Source organism: Schistocerca americana, chromosome 5 (genome assembly GCF_021461395.2).
Source record: "Schistocerca americana isolate TAMUIC-IGC-003095 chromosome 5, iqSchAmer2.1, whole genome shotgun sequence".
NCBI classification, from domain to species: Eukaryota; Metazoa; Arthropoda; class Insecta; order Orthoptera; family Acrididae; genus Schistocerca; species Schistocerca americana.
Genome location: NC_060123.1, coordinates 296,069,898 through 296,085,333, shown reverse-complemented (window position 1 = coordinate 296,085,333; position 15,436 = coordinate 296,069,898). Strand labels below are relative to the sequence as shown.

General features: G+C 42.5%; 1 protein-coding gene across 1 annotated transcript in view; it reads right to left on the bottom strand.

The window, feature by feature from the left end:
* LOC124615595 (ejaculatory bulb-specific protein 3-like) overlaps positions 1-2,394 on the bottom strand; it is a 105,034-nt gene extending 102,640 nt beyond the window's left edge. Inside the window, exon 1 of the mRNA XM_047143582.1 lies at positions 2,177-2,394. Coding sequence (XP_046999538.1) covers positions 2,177-2,360 — 184 coding nt within the window. The 5' untranslated portion in view covers positions 2,361-2,394. The remainder of the gene's footprint in view (positions 1-2,176) is intronic.
* Positions 2,395-15,436: the final 13,042 nt, after the last annotated feature.

The window sequence follows — 15,436 nt, the reverse complement described above, 5'->3', positions numbered from 1 at the left end:
GGATCACTCCCTGCAAATTCCAACGTAGATAATTCATTAGGGACTGGTTTCTAATTAAAACAGAGCAGTTCGGACAGTAAGCTTTAACATTTCTTCTTTCGAATGCCGTATATGAGGATAATGCTGAACTGAGCATTGGAGCAGCCACGGAGTCGAAATCGGAGTTTACTATAGGGTAACACACGAAACTCGAAAACTGTTGTGAGGATTTGTATTTGCATTCTTTTATCGCCTAATAATATAATTCTGTTGTGTGTATAGCACTCGTTTATATTTCAGACTGAAATATTTAAGAGGTACTAGGTGGGATCCAAACAAAAGAGCACGCGTGGAAGTTATTACTCGACAGAGCAAACTGTAGTGCCCATCGGAGCGGGACTTGCTGAAGGGTTCACGACTAGTTGCACTGCGGTTCTTCAAAGCAGTGGGCTTCGTTACCACTCAGTGCAATCAGGAAAACTGTGATGGAGTATTTCGTCGCAGACAGACACGACAGCTTTCAATTGCAGTCGTCATATTTATTGGTGGTGGAAAGGAGAGACAAACGATAGTCGTAATAGAGGAGGAGACACTACATGCTGGGAATAGGTTGGACGTCGAGTAACTCGATAATGTACGAGTGAAAGCAGAAGGGAAACTATGTTAAGCGGCATCGGCTTCAGCTACGTCACAGGTGATAGAGAGAACTGTGTAATTTTGCATCAGTTCTTGCGATATTGTGAGGAGCAGAGGAGATATTAAATCTACGAAAACTGGACATTCCTGACAAAAATAGTTTTCAAGATTACCGAAATATGTCTCATAAAAAATTATTCTATTCTATTCCACTCTCTAACGGATTTATTTTTAAAACTACCGTGGGAAACGAAAGATACTGCGTAGACAACAAGACAAAGTTGAGAAATTGACATAGTACGTGATATTCTTACGAAAAAATTACATCTGTCTGTAGTTTAGAAACATGTAGGTTACCGTAGCCGTGCCAGTCTCGTTAAAACGCTTCCAAGTACGCTGCCGCGTCATCTTATTCGCCAAGTGTTAAAATATTAAAATAACCCACATTTTGCTCAAGAAGCAGAGGCCATTCTCAAGGTCAGGGCCGAAGAAGACCATTTTAACACGACCGAAGCGTCGGTTGTGTCAGAATTTCAGAATTTACAGTAATTTTTAAGATGATACGGCAACACACCTAGAAGGATTTTAACGAGATTTTGTGCAGTTTATTTGGCCTGGACGTGGAATTTTACGTAGCGCGGTGATGAGAAATTCTGGCCAAAAAGTCTACTTGCCGATATGAAACATCAGCCTTAATCTGAGGAAGAAATTCTTGAAGATGTGTGTTTGGAGCACAGAGCAGCATTGCGTGGGAGTGAGTCATGGACTGTGGACAAAATTGGAAAGGAAGAGAATCGAAGCTTTTGATATGAGGTGCTGTGGAAAGATGTTCAAAATTAGATGCACTGATTAAGGTACAAGGAGGCTCTCTGTAGAGTTGTCGAGGACAGGAAGACATGGGAAACATTCACAAGAAGAGGGGCAGGATTATAGGATGTCTTCAAAGACAACAGGGAATAACTTCCATGGTACTAAAGTAAGCTGTAGATGATAAAAATTTCAGGGAAAGACAGAGACTGAAATACATCCAGCAAATAATTCGGGACCTAGATTGGAAGTGCTACGGTGAGATGAAAAGTTTGGCACAGGAGAAGAATTCGCGGCGTGTAGCATTAAATCAGTCAGAAGATTGAGGAAAAGAAAATTTATGTAATTGAAAATTCTTCCGGGTTATATGGCCGTGGTCCATGGAATTCTTCTATTCCTAACGTTTCGTCCAATACTACGTTGGACATCTTCAGAGGTATGGCTGGTCCTGCTGAGTCCTGCCGACTCAGTCCTTCCAACGTAGTATTGGACGAAACGTTAGGAACAGAAGAATTCTATGGACCACGGCCATATAACCCGGAAGAATTATCAATAACAGTGCCATCCGGTCGTGAAAGCTTTCATTGTATGATTAAAATGTATGTAAGTTTATGTATGCGTGGAGGATTGTCATAAAATGTTGATCTGTCGCTTGACACTTAGTATTAGCGCTCCGTTTCTGCCCCCGTCTGTCTCTCGTTCCTGCCGAATAGTATGGAGTGCAGTGAAGGTGTGTCGGGCGCGCGCCACTCACTCTTGAGCTCGGTGCCCTCCGGCGGGCAGCGTTTGCGGCCGAGCAGGCACTGCACGTATCTGGAGACGAGCCGCTTGTTGGAGAGCAGCGCGTCTATCTGCTCGGCCGTGGGTTCGAGGCCCGAGCCGACGCCGGCCGCCGCGCACGCCGCCGCCAGCCACAGAAACAGCACCAGGACTCGCATCTCGCGTCTTCAGCAGCGGCCAGCAGCTACACAGCCCACTACTGGGTCCGCGGCCGCCGCGCGCCGCCCTATATATAGCGTCGGCCGCGGCTGCGAGGGGGGGCGCCGGCCGTGGACGAGGCACGGTGTCGGCACACGCACCGCCGTGCGTGCCCACACTGCAGGCCACGTGCCACCCGTCATCGCTGCCGTCACAGGTTCCTGACCTCCAAAGGCACCCAACGGCACGATTGGTTTCAATCTGCAACATTTTCTGAAGTGTCTCTCTCTAAAAGACATACCTCCTGAAGCCTAGAACTGTTTCTGTTACAGCCCTCAGACCGTAGAGTAGTCTGACGTTGCTCTACTCGCTAGTCCATTTCGTGTAAGCCTTTTCACCTATGCAAAGCTACTGTAACATACGTCATTTCAAATGTTCATTATACAGGGTGTTACAAAAAGGTACGGCCAAACTTTCAGGAAACATTCCTCACACACAAAGAAAATATGTTATGTAGACATGTGTCCGGAAACGCTTACTTTCCATGTTAGAGCTCATTTTATTACTTCCCTTCAAATCGCATATACATGGAATGGAAACGCACAGCAACAGAACGTAACTTCAAATCTTTGTTATAGGAAATGTTCAAAATGTCCTCCGTTAGCGAGGATACATGCATCCACCCTCCGTCGCATGGAATCCCTGATGCGCTGATGCAGCCCTGGAGAATGGCGTATTGTATCACAGCCGTCCACAATACGAGCACGGAGCGTCTCTACATTTGGTACCGGGGTTCCGTAGACAAGAGCTTTCAAATGCCCCCATAAATGAAAGTCAAGAGGGTTGAGGTCAGGAGAGCGTGGAGGCCATGGAATTGGTCCGCCTCTATCAATCCATCGGTCACCGAATCTGTTGTTGGGAAGCGTACGAACACTTCGACTGAAATGTGAAGGAGCTCCATCGTGCATGAACCACATGTTGTGTCGTACTTGTAAAGGAACATGTCCTAGCAGCACAGGTAGAGTATCCCGTATGAAATCATGATAACGTGCTCCATTGAGCGTAGGTGGAAGAACATGGGGCCCAATCAAGACATCACCAACAATGACTTCCCAAACGTTCACAGAAAATCTGTGTTGATGACGTGATTGCACAATTGCGTGCGGATTTTCGTCAGCCCAAACACGTTGATTGTGAAAATTTACAATTTGATTACGTTGGAATTAAGCCTCATCCGTAAAGAGAACATTTGCACTGAAATGAGGATTGACACATTGTTGGATGAATCATTCGCAGAAATGTACCCGTGGAGGCCAGTCAGCTGCTGATAGTGCCTGTACACGCTGTACATGGTACGGAAACAACTGGTTCTCCCGTAGCACTCTCCATACAGTGACGTGGTCAACGTTACCTTGTACAGCAGCAACTTCTCTGACGCTGGCATTAGGGTTATCGTCAACTGCACGAAGAATTGCCTCGTCCATTGCAGGTGTCCTCGTCGTTCTAGGTCTTCCCCAGTCGCAAGTCATAGGCTGGAATGTTCCGTGCTCCCTAAGACGCCGATCAATTGCTTCGAAAGTCTTCCTGTCGGGACACCTTAGTTCTGGAAATCTGTCTCGATACAAACGTACCGCGCCACGGCTATTGCCCCGTGCTAATCCATACATCAAATGGGTATCTGACAACTCCGCATTTGTAAACATTGCACTGACTGCAAAACCACGTTCGTGATGAACACTAACCTGTTGATGCTACGTACTGATACGCTTGATGCTAGTACTGTAGAGCAATGAGTCGCATGTCAACACAAGCACCGAAGTCAACATTACCTTCCTTCAATTGGGCCAACTGGCGGTGAATCGAGGAAGTACAGTACATACTGACGAAACTAAAATGAGCTCTAACATGGAAATTAAGCGTTTTCGGGCACATGTCTACATAACATCTTTTCTTTATTTGTGTGTGAGGAATGTTTCCTGAAAGTTTGGCCGCACCTTTTTGTAACACCCTGTACTCAAGCTTTGCTCTCTCACTACAATTTTAATCAGCATACTTTTTCCAGACACTTCCTCCCATTACGAAATTGACCATTCTTTGATATCTCAAGATGCGTCCTTCCAACCGACACGTTCTTTCAGTCAAGTCGTGCCACAAATTTCCTTCTATCGTAATTTGAACAAATATAGGAATTCGGGTACTATGGAATACCATTTACTTTTGTGAGCTTAAGGGCGGTAGGACGTCAAGCGGGCCTACTTGGAGCAGGAGAGGCACCACAGGACATTTCAATTTTCACTGTCTATACTTTTACAAATAAGTTGATAAAACTTTCTCGGCATGACCAGGAAGGATTCAGGATTCACTCTCAAAGCAGTGGAAGTTGAAAAACATTTAAAAAATAATTTTTTTTTACATGTGAAATTTCATTATTTTTTCACTTACTATTGCCTTCATTTGTTGCTGTAGGTACACTCTTCTTCATCAGTAAGAGAGATTCTTCGATGAGTTTTGCACAGCATCCAAACCATACTTACAGGTGTATGAAACTAGAATTTTCCAAATCTATCAAAAACTGTGTTACAAATTGAGATAATTAACTATAAAATTTGAGTTTTTTCTGAACATTAAGTTTAAAATGTAACACCTCAGTCATTTTTTCACAAATTAAATAAATTCTAGAGTTTCACACACCTGTAAGTATGGTTTGTATGCTGCGCAAAATTCATCGAAGAATCTCTCTTCCTGATGAAGAAAAGTGTATCTACAGCAACAAATGCAGCCAATAGTAAGTGAAAAAATGATGAAATTTCACATGTAAAAAAAATTATTTTGTTATGTTTCTGAACTTCCACTGCTATGAGAGTCAATCCTCAATCTTCCTTGTCATCCTGACAAAGTTTTATGAATTTATTTGTAAATGTATAGACTGTGGATATTAAAATGTCCTGTGGTGCCTCTCCTGCTCCAAGTCGGCCCGTTTGACGTCCTATCCCCCTTAACTTAAGACTAGAATCTTTAAAATATCCAACTTCAAAACGAACAGAGACTCAAACTTAATCTGATTGCAGCGTTTATGGCCTCAGTTGCTTTTGCGCCCAAAACCAAAATCCAACTCTCATTGGTTACGTTTTGTGAAAAAATAATTTAGAGATATTTTTGTCTTAAAAAATAAATTAAATGAAAAAATGTGTCAAACAAGACAGTCGTGTTATTTGGAATAGACAGCCCAAAAAAATAAAATAAGAAAAACTACATTCGGAAGAGAAACAAGATGTAGTGAGAGACATTATCTTATATTACCTGTAAAACGCTTCCTAATACATTTTTCTTGTTGAGTAAGGAAACTTAGCTTATTTTATTGCAGAAATCACAGAAGCAGCCTTCCTCTCTGCACCCGCACAATGAAGGTGGGTACACAGAGAGCTAGACAAACAATTCTCCAAATCTCTCTCTATCTTCACACATTCAGCATCGTTGTCTTCCGAATGGTACTAATTCCATTACAAATCATACATCAGAAAGGAAAAATTCAGTGTTGCCATTTCAGCCATCCTTCGAAGTAAATTCTATATTCACGAAGAGATTACTGTCTTAGAACAGTTTTCGCCTTTGGTCTGTTGCTTCAATTCGTTCGACGTCTAACTGACTTCTGTATGGCGAACAGTTCGGTACTGGGAATCGACGGCAAACCAATGCTAACAACAATAGCTCAGGTATACATGCCGGCCGGCCGGAGTGCCCGAGCGGTTCTAGGCGCTACGGTCTGGAACCGCGCTACCGCTACGTCGCAGGTTCGAATCCTGCCTCGGGCATGGATGTGTGTGATGTCCTTAGGTTTGTTAGGTTTAAGTAGTTCTAAGTTTTAGGTGACTGATGACCTCAGAAGTTAAGTGCCATAGTGCTCAGAGCCATTTTTTTTTTACATACCGACGTCTGAAGTAGACAATGAAAAGATACAGAAAGGATATGACGGTTCATAAGATGGCAATCTAATAATGATGTGGGACTGGATCGCGATATGACGGAAAATACCAGATGAAAGAGTTGCAAATGACTACAGGATTGATAGTAGAAATTAGTAAGGAGAAAAACTAATTAAGTTGTGCAGTAAATTTCAGCTTCTTACAGCGAATACTCTGTTAAACAATGACAAGAGGAGGAGGTAAGGGTTTCAGATTCCAGCAAGGAAAGATTTCAGCTGCATTACATCATGATCAGACAGAGATTCCCAAATCAGTTATTGGATTGCAAGTTATACCCAGGAGCACAAATTAATAATGATTGAGACGAGGCTGAAGTTTAAGAGACTCGTCCGGAAGACTGAATTTCTGATATCATAGGGTTTAGTGGCAACCAAGCGACTACTCAAGTTGACGTGTAGAATCTGTGAGTCAGGGAACGTATTTCAAACATTGGGAAAAAAATTACCCACGCAGTCGCGAAGACAGCAAGGCAATGCTAGGTAAGTGTGGGTGCTATCACGCAACCAGTTTAACAGTTCAGACATACAAGCTTAAGAGAAGAATAATATTCAGAAGATTGGAAACGCCTGAGGATTTGTTAGATAACGATCAATTTGGCTTTAGGAAAGGTAGGGGCACCAGAGAGACAGGTCAAACGTAGCGATTGATCATGGAAGGACTAAAGAAAAATCAAGACATGCTTATAGAATCTGTCGGTCTAGAAAAAGCTTTCGACAATGTAAAATGGTGTAAGACGTTCGAAATTCTGAGAAAAACAGGAGTACGCTGTTGCGAAAGACGGGTAATATACAATATGTATAGGAACCAAGAGGAAACAATAATATTAGGAGACCAGGAAAGAATTGCGCAGATAAAAACGGGTATAAGTCAGAGACGCAATCTTTCATCCCCATCGGAGAAGTAATGGCAGAAATAAAAAAAGTATTCAAGAGTGAGATTAAAATTCAGGGTGAAAGGATATCAATGATAATATTCGCTGATGACATTGCTATCCTTAGAATAAGTTACGTTGAATGGAACGAGTAGTCTGAGTACAGACTATGAATTAAGAATGAACGCAAGAAAGACGAAGTAATGAGGAGTAGCAGAAATGAGACTAGCGATAAACTTACCGAAATTGGTGACCACGATGTAGACCAAGTTAAGGAATTTGGCTACATTGGAAGCAAAATAACACATGACGGTCGAAGCAACGAATATATGGAAAGCAGATTAGCGCAGACAAAGAGGGCATTCCTGGCCAGTGGAAGTCTGTTAGAATGAAACATCGGCCTTAATTTGAGGAAGTAGTTTCTGAGAATATGCTTTTGGAGCACAGCATTATATGGTAGTGAATACTACACTGCGGGAAAACCGGGAAAGAAGAGAATGCAAGCGTTTGAGATCTGGTGCTACAAAATGATGTTGGAAATTATGCGAACTGATAAGGTTTGAGAAGGTTCAGACAGATTCGACGAAGAAAGAAAGATATGGAAGACACTGACCATAAGAAGTGACAGCATGAAAGGACGTTTGTTCAGACATCAGGGAATAAATCTCACGGTACTGGAGGGAGCTGTGGAGGGTAAAAACTGTTGGAGAAGACAGATATTGGAATACATACAACAAAGAATTGAGGAAGTAGTGTGCAAGCGCTACTCTGAGATGAAGACTTTGGCACAGGGGGAGAATTCGCTGAGAGCCCCATTGGACCGATCGAAGAATGAAGAGACCCATTTTTGGAGAATAGCTTAGAATAAACGACCTTCCAGCTCTTCTGCCTCTAATGGTCATTTTATTTTTCGGTGGTTATGGTACAGGGTGTGGACAAAAATTTTGGAAATACAAAAAACACAACCCATTACCATATTTAATACAGTGTAGGAAAGCCGTTGGCGTTCGAAACAGGTTCCATACGTCTCGGAACGGATAAATACAGGTCCTATATGGTTTTTGCTTCCTGGAAAACAGTGGTACGATCAAGTAACCATAGTGGCGTACGGCTTCCACGCACCCTTCTCTCCAAAATAGACATCAAAGGCTCAATAATACTGAGATCTGGTGACTATGGTGGCCAGAGGGGATGCTACAATTCATCCTGGTGCTCACGAGACGAGTCCTGGACGATGCGACCTGTGTGAAGAGGAACCGTGTCGTCTTGGAACACAGCATCACCATTGGGGAACTAACAATGTACCGCAGGATGGACCTCATCAGCCAAAATGGTCACATTACTCTGAGCAGTAATGCTACCTTGCAGGGCAGAACCATGGGACGCACATGACGAAATGTCTGCGAAAATCAGCACCGACCCACCGCCATATTTCACTCTTGGGACGTAAACTCGGCCAGAAGTTGGAAGCTATGTGACACAAGAGTCGAGTGACCAAATTCCGTTTTCGCACTGCTCCATACTCCAGGTTTTATGACTTCAGCAGTATGTTTTCCTGTTACGGGCATTTGCATCCTTTATGGGTGGTTTTCGAACTCCAGTTCGCCCTCCAATACCATGATTATGGAGATCGTTTTGTGTTGTTTTGGTCATGATAGGGTTCGAGAGTAAGATGTTCGGTTCTGTAGTGAATTTTACAGCTGTTGTTCTCTCTGTTGTTCTCTTATATTTCGTCACAATTCTTTTCAATGACCGTCCATCACGACCACTTAACACACACTTTCGTACGCGTTGCGGCATAGCGGATGGTGATCTTCCGCTTTCGATGTAAGTGGTATATATCTTCGATACGGTTCCTCTTGATACACCGAACACTTCGGCTACGTTGGGTACGGAACCACATTGGTTACGGTTGGGAACAATTTGCCCACTTTGGAATTCAGTTACCTTCGACATAATGTACTCACATCTACACAAAACACTCTTCTGACCACGGCTGACACAAAGTATTGAGGACATTGACAGGGGAGCGTTCGTGGTGAAATTCATCAGCGTGCAGACTGCAGAATTTTAGCGTCTAAGATATACGTGTAATATTGAATACAATATTTTGAAAATTTACTTGCAGAAACTCCACAAAACTGAAACACAAACTTTATTGAAGAGTGAGCAAAAATTCTGATCGACTCTCATTACAGAGCATTAATGGAGTCCTGAGAAGACGTTTACGATATTCTCACGAAGCAATAACACCTGCAAGAGAAGGAACGCTGGTACGCCACATTACCCGACTATTTCGTAATTCCTGAATCTTCTGTAGCTTCTCCTCCGTTATTTGTTCTATCCATCTACTCTTCTTCATTCTTCTGTAGCACAAAACTGCAAAAGCTTGTATTCACTTTTGTCTGAACCGTTTGTCGTCCAAGTATAATTTCAGTACACTGCTACACTTCGTACAAATACCTTCATAAAAGATTTCCTAACACATAAATTTCTATTCGACCTTAACAAATTCATGTTTTTGAGAAACGCTTTTCTTGCTACTCGCCGTCTGCATTTTATTTCCTATCTAATTCAAGCATCGTCACTTACTTTTCAGTATAAATAACGAGACTCATCTACAATTTTAATGCCTCATTTCCTAATTAAATACCATCAGCATCGCATCGATCGCATTCCATTATTCTTGTTTTACTATTCTTGTTGTTCATATTATAACCCTTTTTCAGTACACCACCAATTCCATTCAACTGATCTTTCAATTTTTTACCGTCAGCGACAGAATCACAATGTCATCAGTAAAGCCCAAAACATCAGTTTCTTCTTTATGAACTTTAATTCCCTGCCAAAATTGCTCCTTAGTTACTCATAGCTTGATCGATGTAGGGATTGAATAACATTGGGTACAAGCCACAACCCTGTCTCACTCTCTTCTCAACTATTGTTTCCCTTGCATGTCCTTTGACTCTTCTAACTACAGGTTGGTTTTAGTACAAGTTATAGAAAACCTTTCGCTCCCCGTATTTTAACTCTGCAAGCTTAGGAATTTCAGGTATCCCAGACAACAGCGATGAAGGCTTTCTCCAAATCTATAAATTCTATAAACACAGGTTTACCTTTTCTGTCCAGTCTTCTTCGATAAGTAGTAGGCTTAGTATTGCCTTGTGTGTTTCTATGTGAATCCGCACCTCCAAATTTTCATATAGATCTTTCTCTTTTCTGCATGGGACTCTTTAATTTTGCTGTATTCGATATCTGTCTTTCCTCTAATCTTGCATATTTCTGCAGCCTTGTATTTGTTCTCTAGTCATACCTGCGTAGCCATTTTGTACTTCACTAGTTTCATTTCTTAGGCATCAGTGTTCCCATTGTCTGCTTCTGGTACATTTTTGTACTTTCTCCCTCCGCCAGTGCAATGCAGTACCTCTTGCGTCGTTCAGGGACGTGTACTGGGCTTTGTCTTCTTGCTTATTTGGTCCTCTGCTACCTACGATATTTCCTTTCTCAAAGCTACCCATTGCTTTTATATTGTATTCCCTTTCAATCAATCGTAGCCTACACATCCATTTGAACCCCTCAATAAGCTCTGGTTCTTTTATTTATGCAGGTCCCATTTCTTAGTTTCCTATTTTTATGCAGTTTCTTCAGTTTTGATCTGCTGTTCATAACCCATAAATTATGATTAGAATCCACACCAGTCACTGGAAACACTTTGCCATTTTGATTTCTGTTTGTCTTGATTTCTATTTGTCTTAGCATTATAATAATCTTTCCCAAAGCTTGGTGTAACCTCAGGTCTCTTCCACGAATAATACCAAATTACGACCTTTATAATCCTTAAACTAAGTGTTAGCAATGTATAAATTGTCTTCTACGCAAAATTCTACGAGATGTATTCCCCTTTCATTCCTTTCTCCCAGCCATTTCCTATTACAATTTTTCTTCTCTTCGTTCACCAACTATCGAATTTCTGTGCCCTATCAAATTTAAACTTTCAATTCCACAACAAAGTAACTGTCACTATATGGATGGAACCGACGATTAGAGTACACGTGCAATTACCTTCCTCTGGGTCTATTAACGGAGTAACTATTGCTCTATGTCAACGAGGGTCCACTTACATTTCATCGTGGCTCTTATGGCCACAGTTCTAAGGATTGTTTATTTTGCTAGGTTCCTGTGCAGAAGGTGTAGGAGACTTAATTTTATTAGTTTCTTGTTGCGGAAAGAGGTGATAATCTGTTATTTTTAATTGAAAATTGTTAATATTTTCGTGACTGCAAACATGGCTGAAACTTGGGTTTTAACAATTTAGTGACAGTTGTTTTACGGCTCTACATCCAGAAAACTTTTGTATAAACAGTTTTCACAGAAATTGCTATGTAATAACATTCATTCCTACTGTATGTGGAATGCGTGTTATAATCATTTCGGCTACTTGTATTGTTGCAGTCACACCACATCACACCGCAAACAACCATCGTCCCTTACTCGAAAAAGATTTTTGAGATTTCGAGCGTGGTCCTAGTCGTAATTTTCTGCCTAACTTTTATCAGCTGCAGTAGGAGACGTAGTCAGTATGTGCATAACAAGAATATAAATATATAATTGCTGGAAAATTAAAACTGTGAACCTGACCGGGACACGAACGAGGGACCTACCGATTAAGCTATCCAAACGCAACTCACGACCCACCCTCACAGCTTTACTTCCAACAGTGCCTCATTTTGCATGGATAGCTCTGTCATTATAGTACTTGCCCCCAAAAGGCAAAGATCTGTCGTTCGAGCCCCGATCCGACATAAGGATTTGATTTGCCAGTAAATTTGAAATCAGCCACACTCCAGTGCAGAGTGAAAATTCATTCTGGAAGTAATGTAAATTCCTCGACATTCAGGGATTTGAAAAGCCAAAATTTAGAGCGCTTTGCTTGTAGCGATAGCAAGAGAAGTTGAACCGTTTTTCATATCCCCGCCGGGGTCGTTGCCTCGTGTCGTCACAGAACACCAAGTAGAGGTATATTCTGCAGCTCCTTCGGAATATAACCGGCCTATTTGCTTTAATTACCTTAATTCGTCTAAATTATTTAATTTGAGATAACCTACTTCACTTAAATTCCTGTGCCCTCTATATATTTTCTTGTATATTACACGCATCAAAAAAGGTTTTGCACCATCCCGGTTCCCAGAACTCCTGAAGATAAACGTTGACTGTGGATTTTGTATCACAACACAGTCTCTTTGACTGTTTAGAGATTTCACTAAACCCACAGTCAGCCGCTGTGGCTAATCGGTTCTAGGCGCTTCAGTCCGGAACCGCGCGACTGCTACGGTCGCAGGTTCGAATCCTTCCTCGGGCATGGATGTGTGTGATGTCCTTAGGTTAGTTAGGTTTAAGTAGTTCTATGTTCCAGGGGACTGATGTTAAGTCCCATAGTGCTCAGAGCCATTTGAACTAAACCCAGCCGCGCGGGATTAGCCGAGCGGTCTAGGGCGCTGCAGTCATGGACTGTGCGGCTGGTCCCGGCGGAGGTTCCAGTCCTCCCTCAGGCATGAGTGTGTGTGTTTGTCCTTAGGATAATTTAGGTTAAGTAGTGTGTAAGCTTAGGGACTGATGACCTTAGCAGTTAAGTCCCATAAGATTTCACACACATTTGAACATTTGAGCTAAACCCACCCAAAGATGTAACCAACCATGCATGAGCAGCGCCTATTAGATGGAGGGGGTCCGACAGCGGACCAGTTCCAGTCTATCCACCAAGAAGAAGGTACACGGCTCATGTTGTCTGTAGTTAAACCGTGCCTACGGCCAATACGGGTGTTCGATCGTGTCCGTACTGTTACTTTGTGCCAGGAAGGGCTCTCAACAAGGGAAGTATCCAGGTGTCTCGGAGTGAACCAAAGCGATGTTGTTCGGACATGGAGGAGGTACAGAGAGACAGGAGCTAACGATGACATGCCTCGCTCAGGCCGCCCAAGGGCTGCTACTGCAGTGGTTGACAGCTTCCTACGGATAATGGCTTGGAAGAACCCTGACATCAATGCCACCATATTGAATAATGCTTTTCGTTCAGCCACAGGACATCGTGTTACGACTGAAAATGTGTGTAGTAGGCTTTATGATGCGCAGCTTCACTCCCGACGTCCATGGCGAGGTCCATCTTTGCAACCACGACACCATTCAGCGCGGTACAGATGGGCTCAATAACGTGCCGAATGGACCGCTCAGGATTGGCATAATGTTCTCTTCACCGAGACATTCTTCGGAGACGTGTTTGGAGACAACCCGGTCAGGCTGAACGCATTACACACACTGTCCAGCGAGTGCAGCAAGGTGGAGGTTCCCTGCTGTTTTGGGGTGACATCATGTGGGGCCAACGTACGCCGCTAATGGTCATGGAAGGCGCCGTAATGGCTGTACGATATGTGAATGCCGTCCTCCGACCGGTGGTGCAACCATATCGGCAGCATATTGATAAGGCATTCGTCTTGATGGACGACAATTATCGCCCCCATCGTGCACATCTTGTGAATGACTTCCTTCAGGTTAACGACGTCGCTCGACTAGAGTGGCCAGCATGTTCTCCAGACATGAAACCTATTGAACATGCCTGGGATTGTTGAAAAGGGCTATTTATGGATGACGTGATCCACCAACTACTCTGAGGGGGTCTACGTCGAATCGCCGTTGAGTGTTAGGACAATATGGGCCAACAGTGCGTTGATGAACTTGTGGATAGTATGCCACCACGAATACAGGCATGCATCAATGCAAGAGGACGTGCTACTGGGTATTAGAGGTACCGGTGTGTACAGCAATCAGGACCGTCATATCTGAAGATCTCTCTGTATTGAGGTACAACATATAATGCATTTTTTTTCATGAGCAATAAAAATGGAGGAAATGATGTTTATGTTGGTCTCTATTCCAATTTTCTGAACAGGTTCCGGAATTCTCGGAACCGAGATTGTGCAATACTTTTTTTGATCTGTGTACAACTGGTAAAACCCACAGCTTTCTGAAAATCGTATTTGATTCTGATTTTCTGGCAGCTTAAAACTGCTTGACTGGGAAGCGAACACGAAACTGCCAATGCTCTTACCGACTGAGATATCCGGGAACAATTCATGATCAGTCCTTACAGGTTAATTTCTTCCATTACATCTCTCCTTCTTACCAAGCTTCACCGCAGCTGCCCTGCATACTTCGACGAGTTAGTATTCTTTAGGAAATAAGTATATCACGGAGAAATATTTCGTCAGGATGTACGCATTTTTGAGGGGACTAATCTTTCACACTGCAATAGATCTAAATTAGCCAAAGTGTAGACGCTGGTGTTAAATACAGCGAACAGCATCGACATATTCGCCAAACCAGCTCCAGGAACAACTTTTTCTCTCTTTGACAGAGTATTTGTCACGTTGAGAGGTGGTAACCGTAATGTAGAATAGATGAAAAGTTACGGTCTTTTTTCTATCCTATCATTAACATGTTTGCAGTTTTCGCTGTCCGAAGCAGTGGATGCTGGAAAATTTAGATACCTAACACAGTGCCTTTGAAATAATCTGCTCCTCCAGTAGACGAATATTTAGGCACAAGATCCCTACAGACATACATAATCAAGGGAACCAATATTTACAGTAAAATACTACGTTGTATTTGTAGCCACGGTTTAGGACTCTATTTATTACTCGCTGTCCACTAAAGTTTATTTAACAACCATTTGGCATGGTCTTTTAGTTTTCGTTTGTTTTTCTTGCTCATTGTAGTAGTTGTCATTACACTCCAATGCTAGAGCGCCGACCAGGAGGGGAGGGGCGGGTGAGGGGTTAGGAATGGAGGTGATGGTGGGGGTGTCGTTTGCCAGCGCGGCTGAAGTTAAAGTGAATTCCCGATATCACAAGTATCACTTAGTATTAATTATTCTCGTAAAGTAAGAAGATGTATTAAGAAAGTCGATATCTGATTGTTGTTTCTATTAGTAGAGAAATAGTCTGATTATTATTCAGAAATAAATTGGGAAACGGTTGGAATGCATATTTATTGCGATATCTTAAAACAATATTGTTCATTAATCATAATCTGGATGGTTATCAAATATTTGGTCTTGAACGTCGCAGACCAAGATCTGAGAATGAACCTAATTAAAGAGAAAATGACTAGCATTGACTGCCCTAGAATACGAAGGTATAGATCTTATATGATACTGACGAAGCCTGTCTGCAACTGTAATCGAAATGTC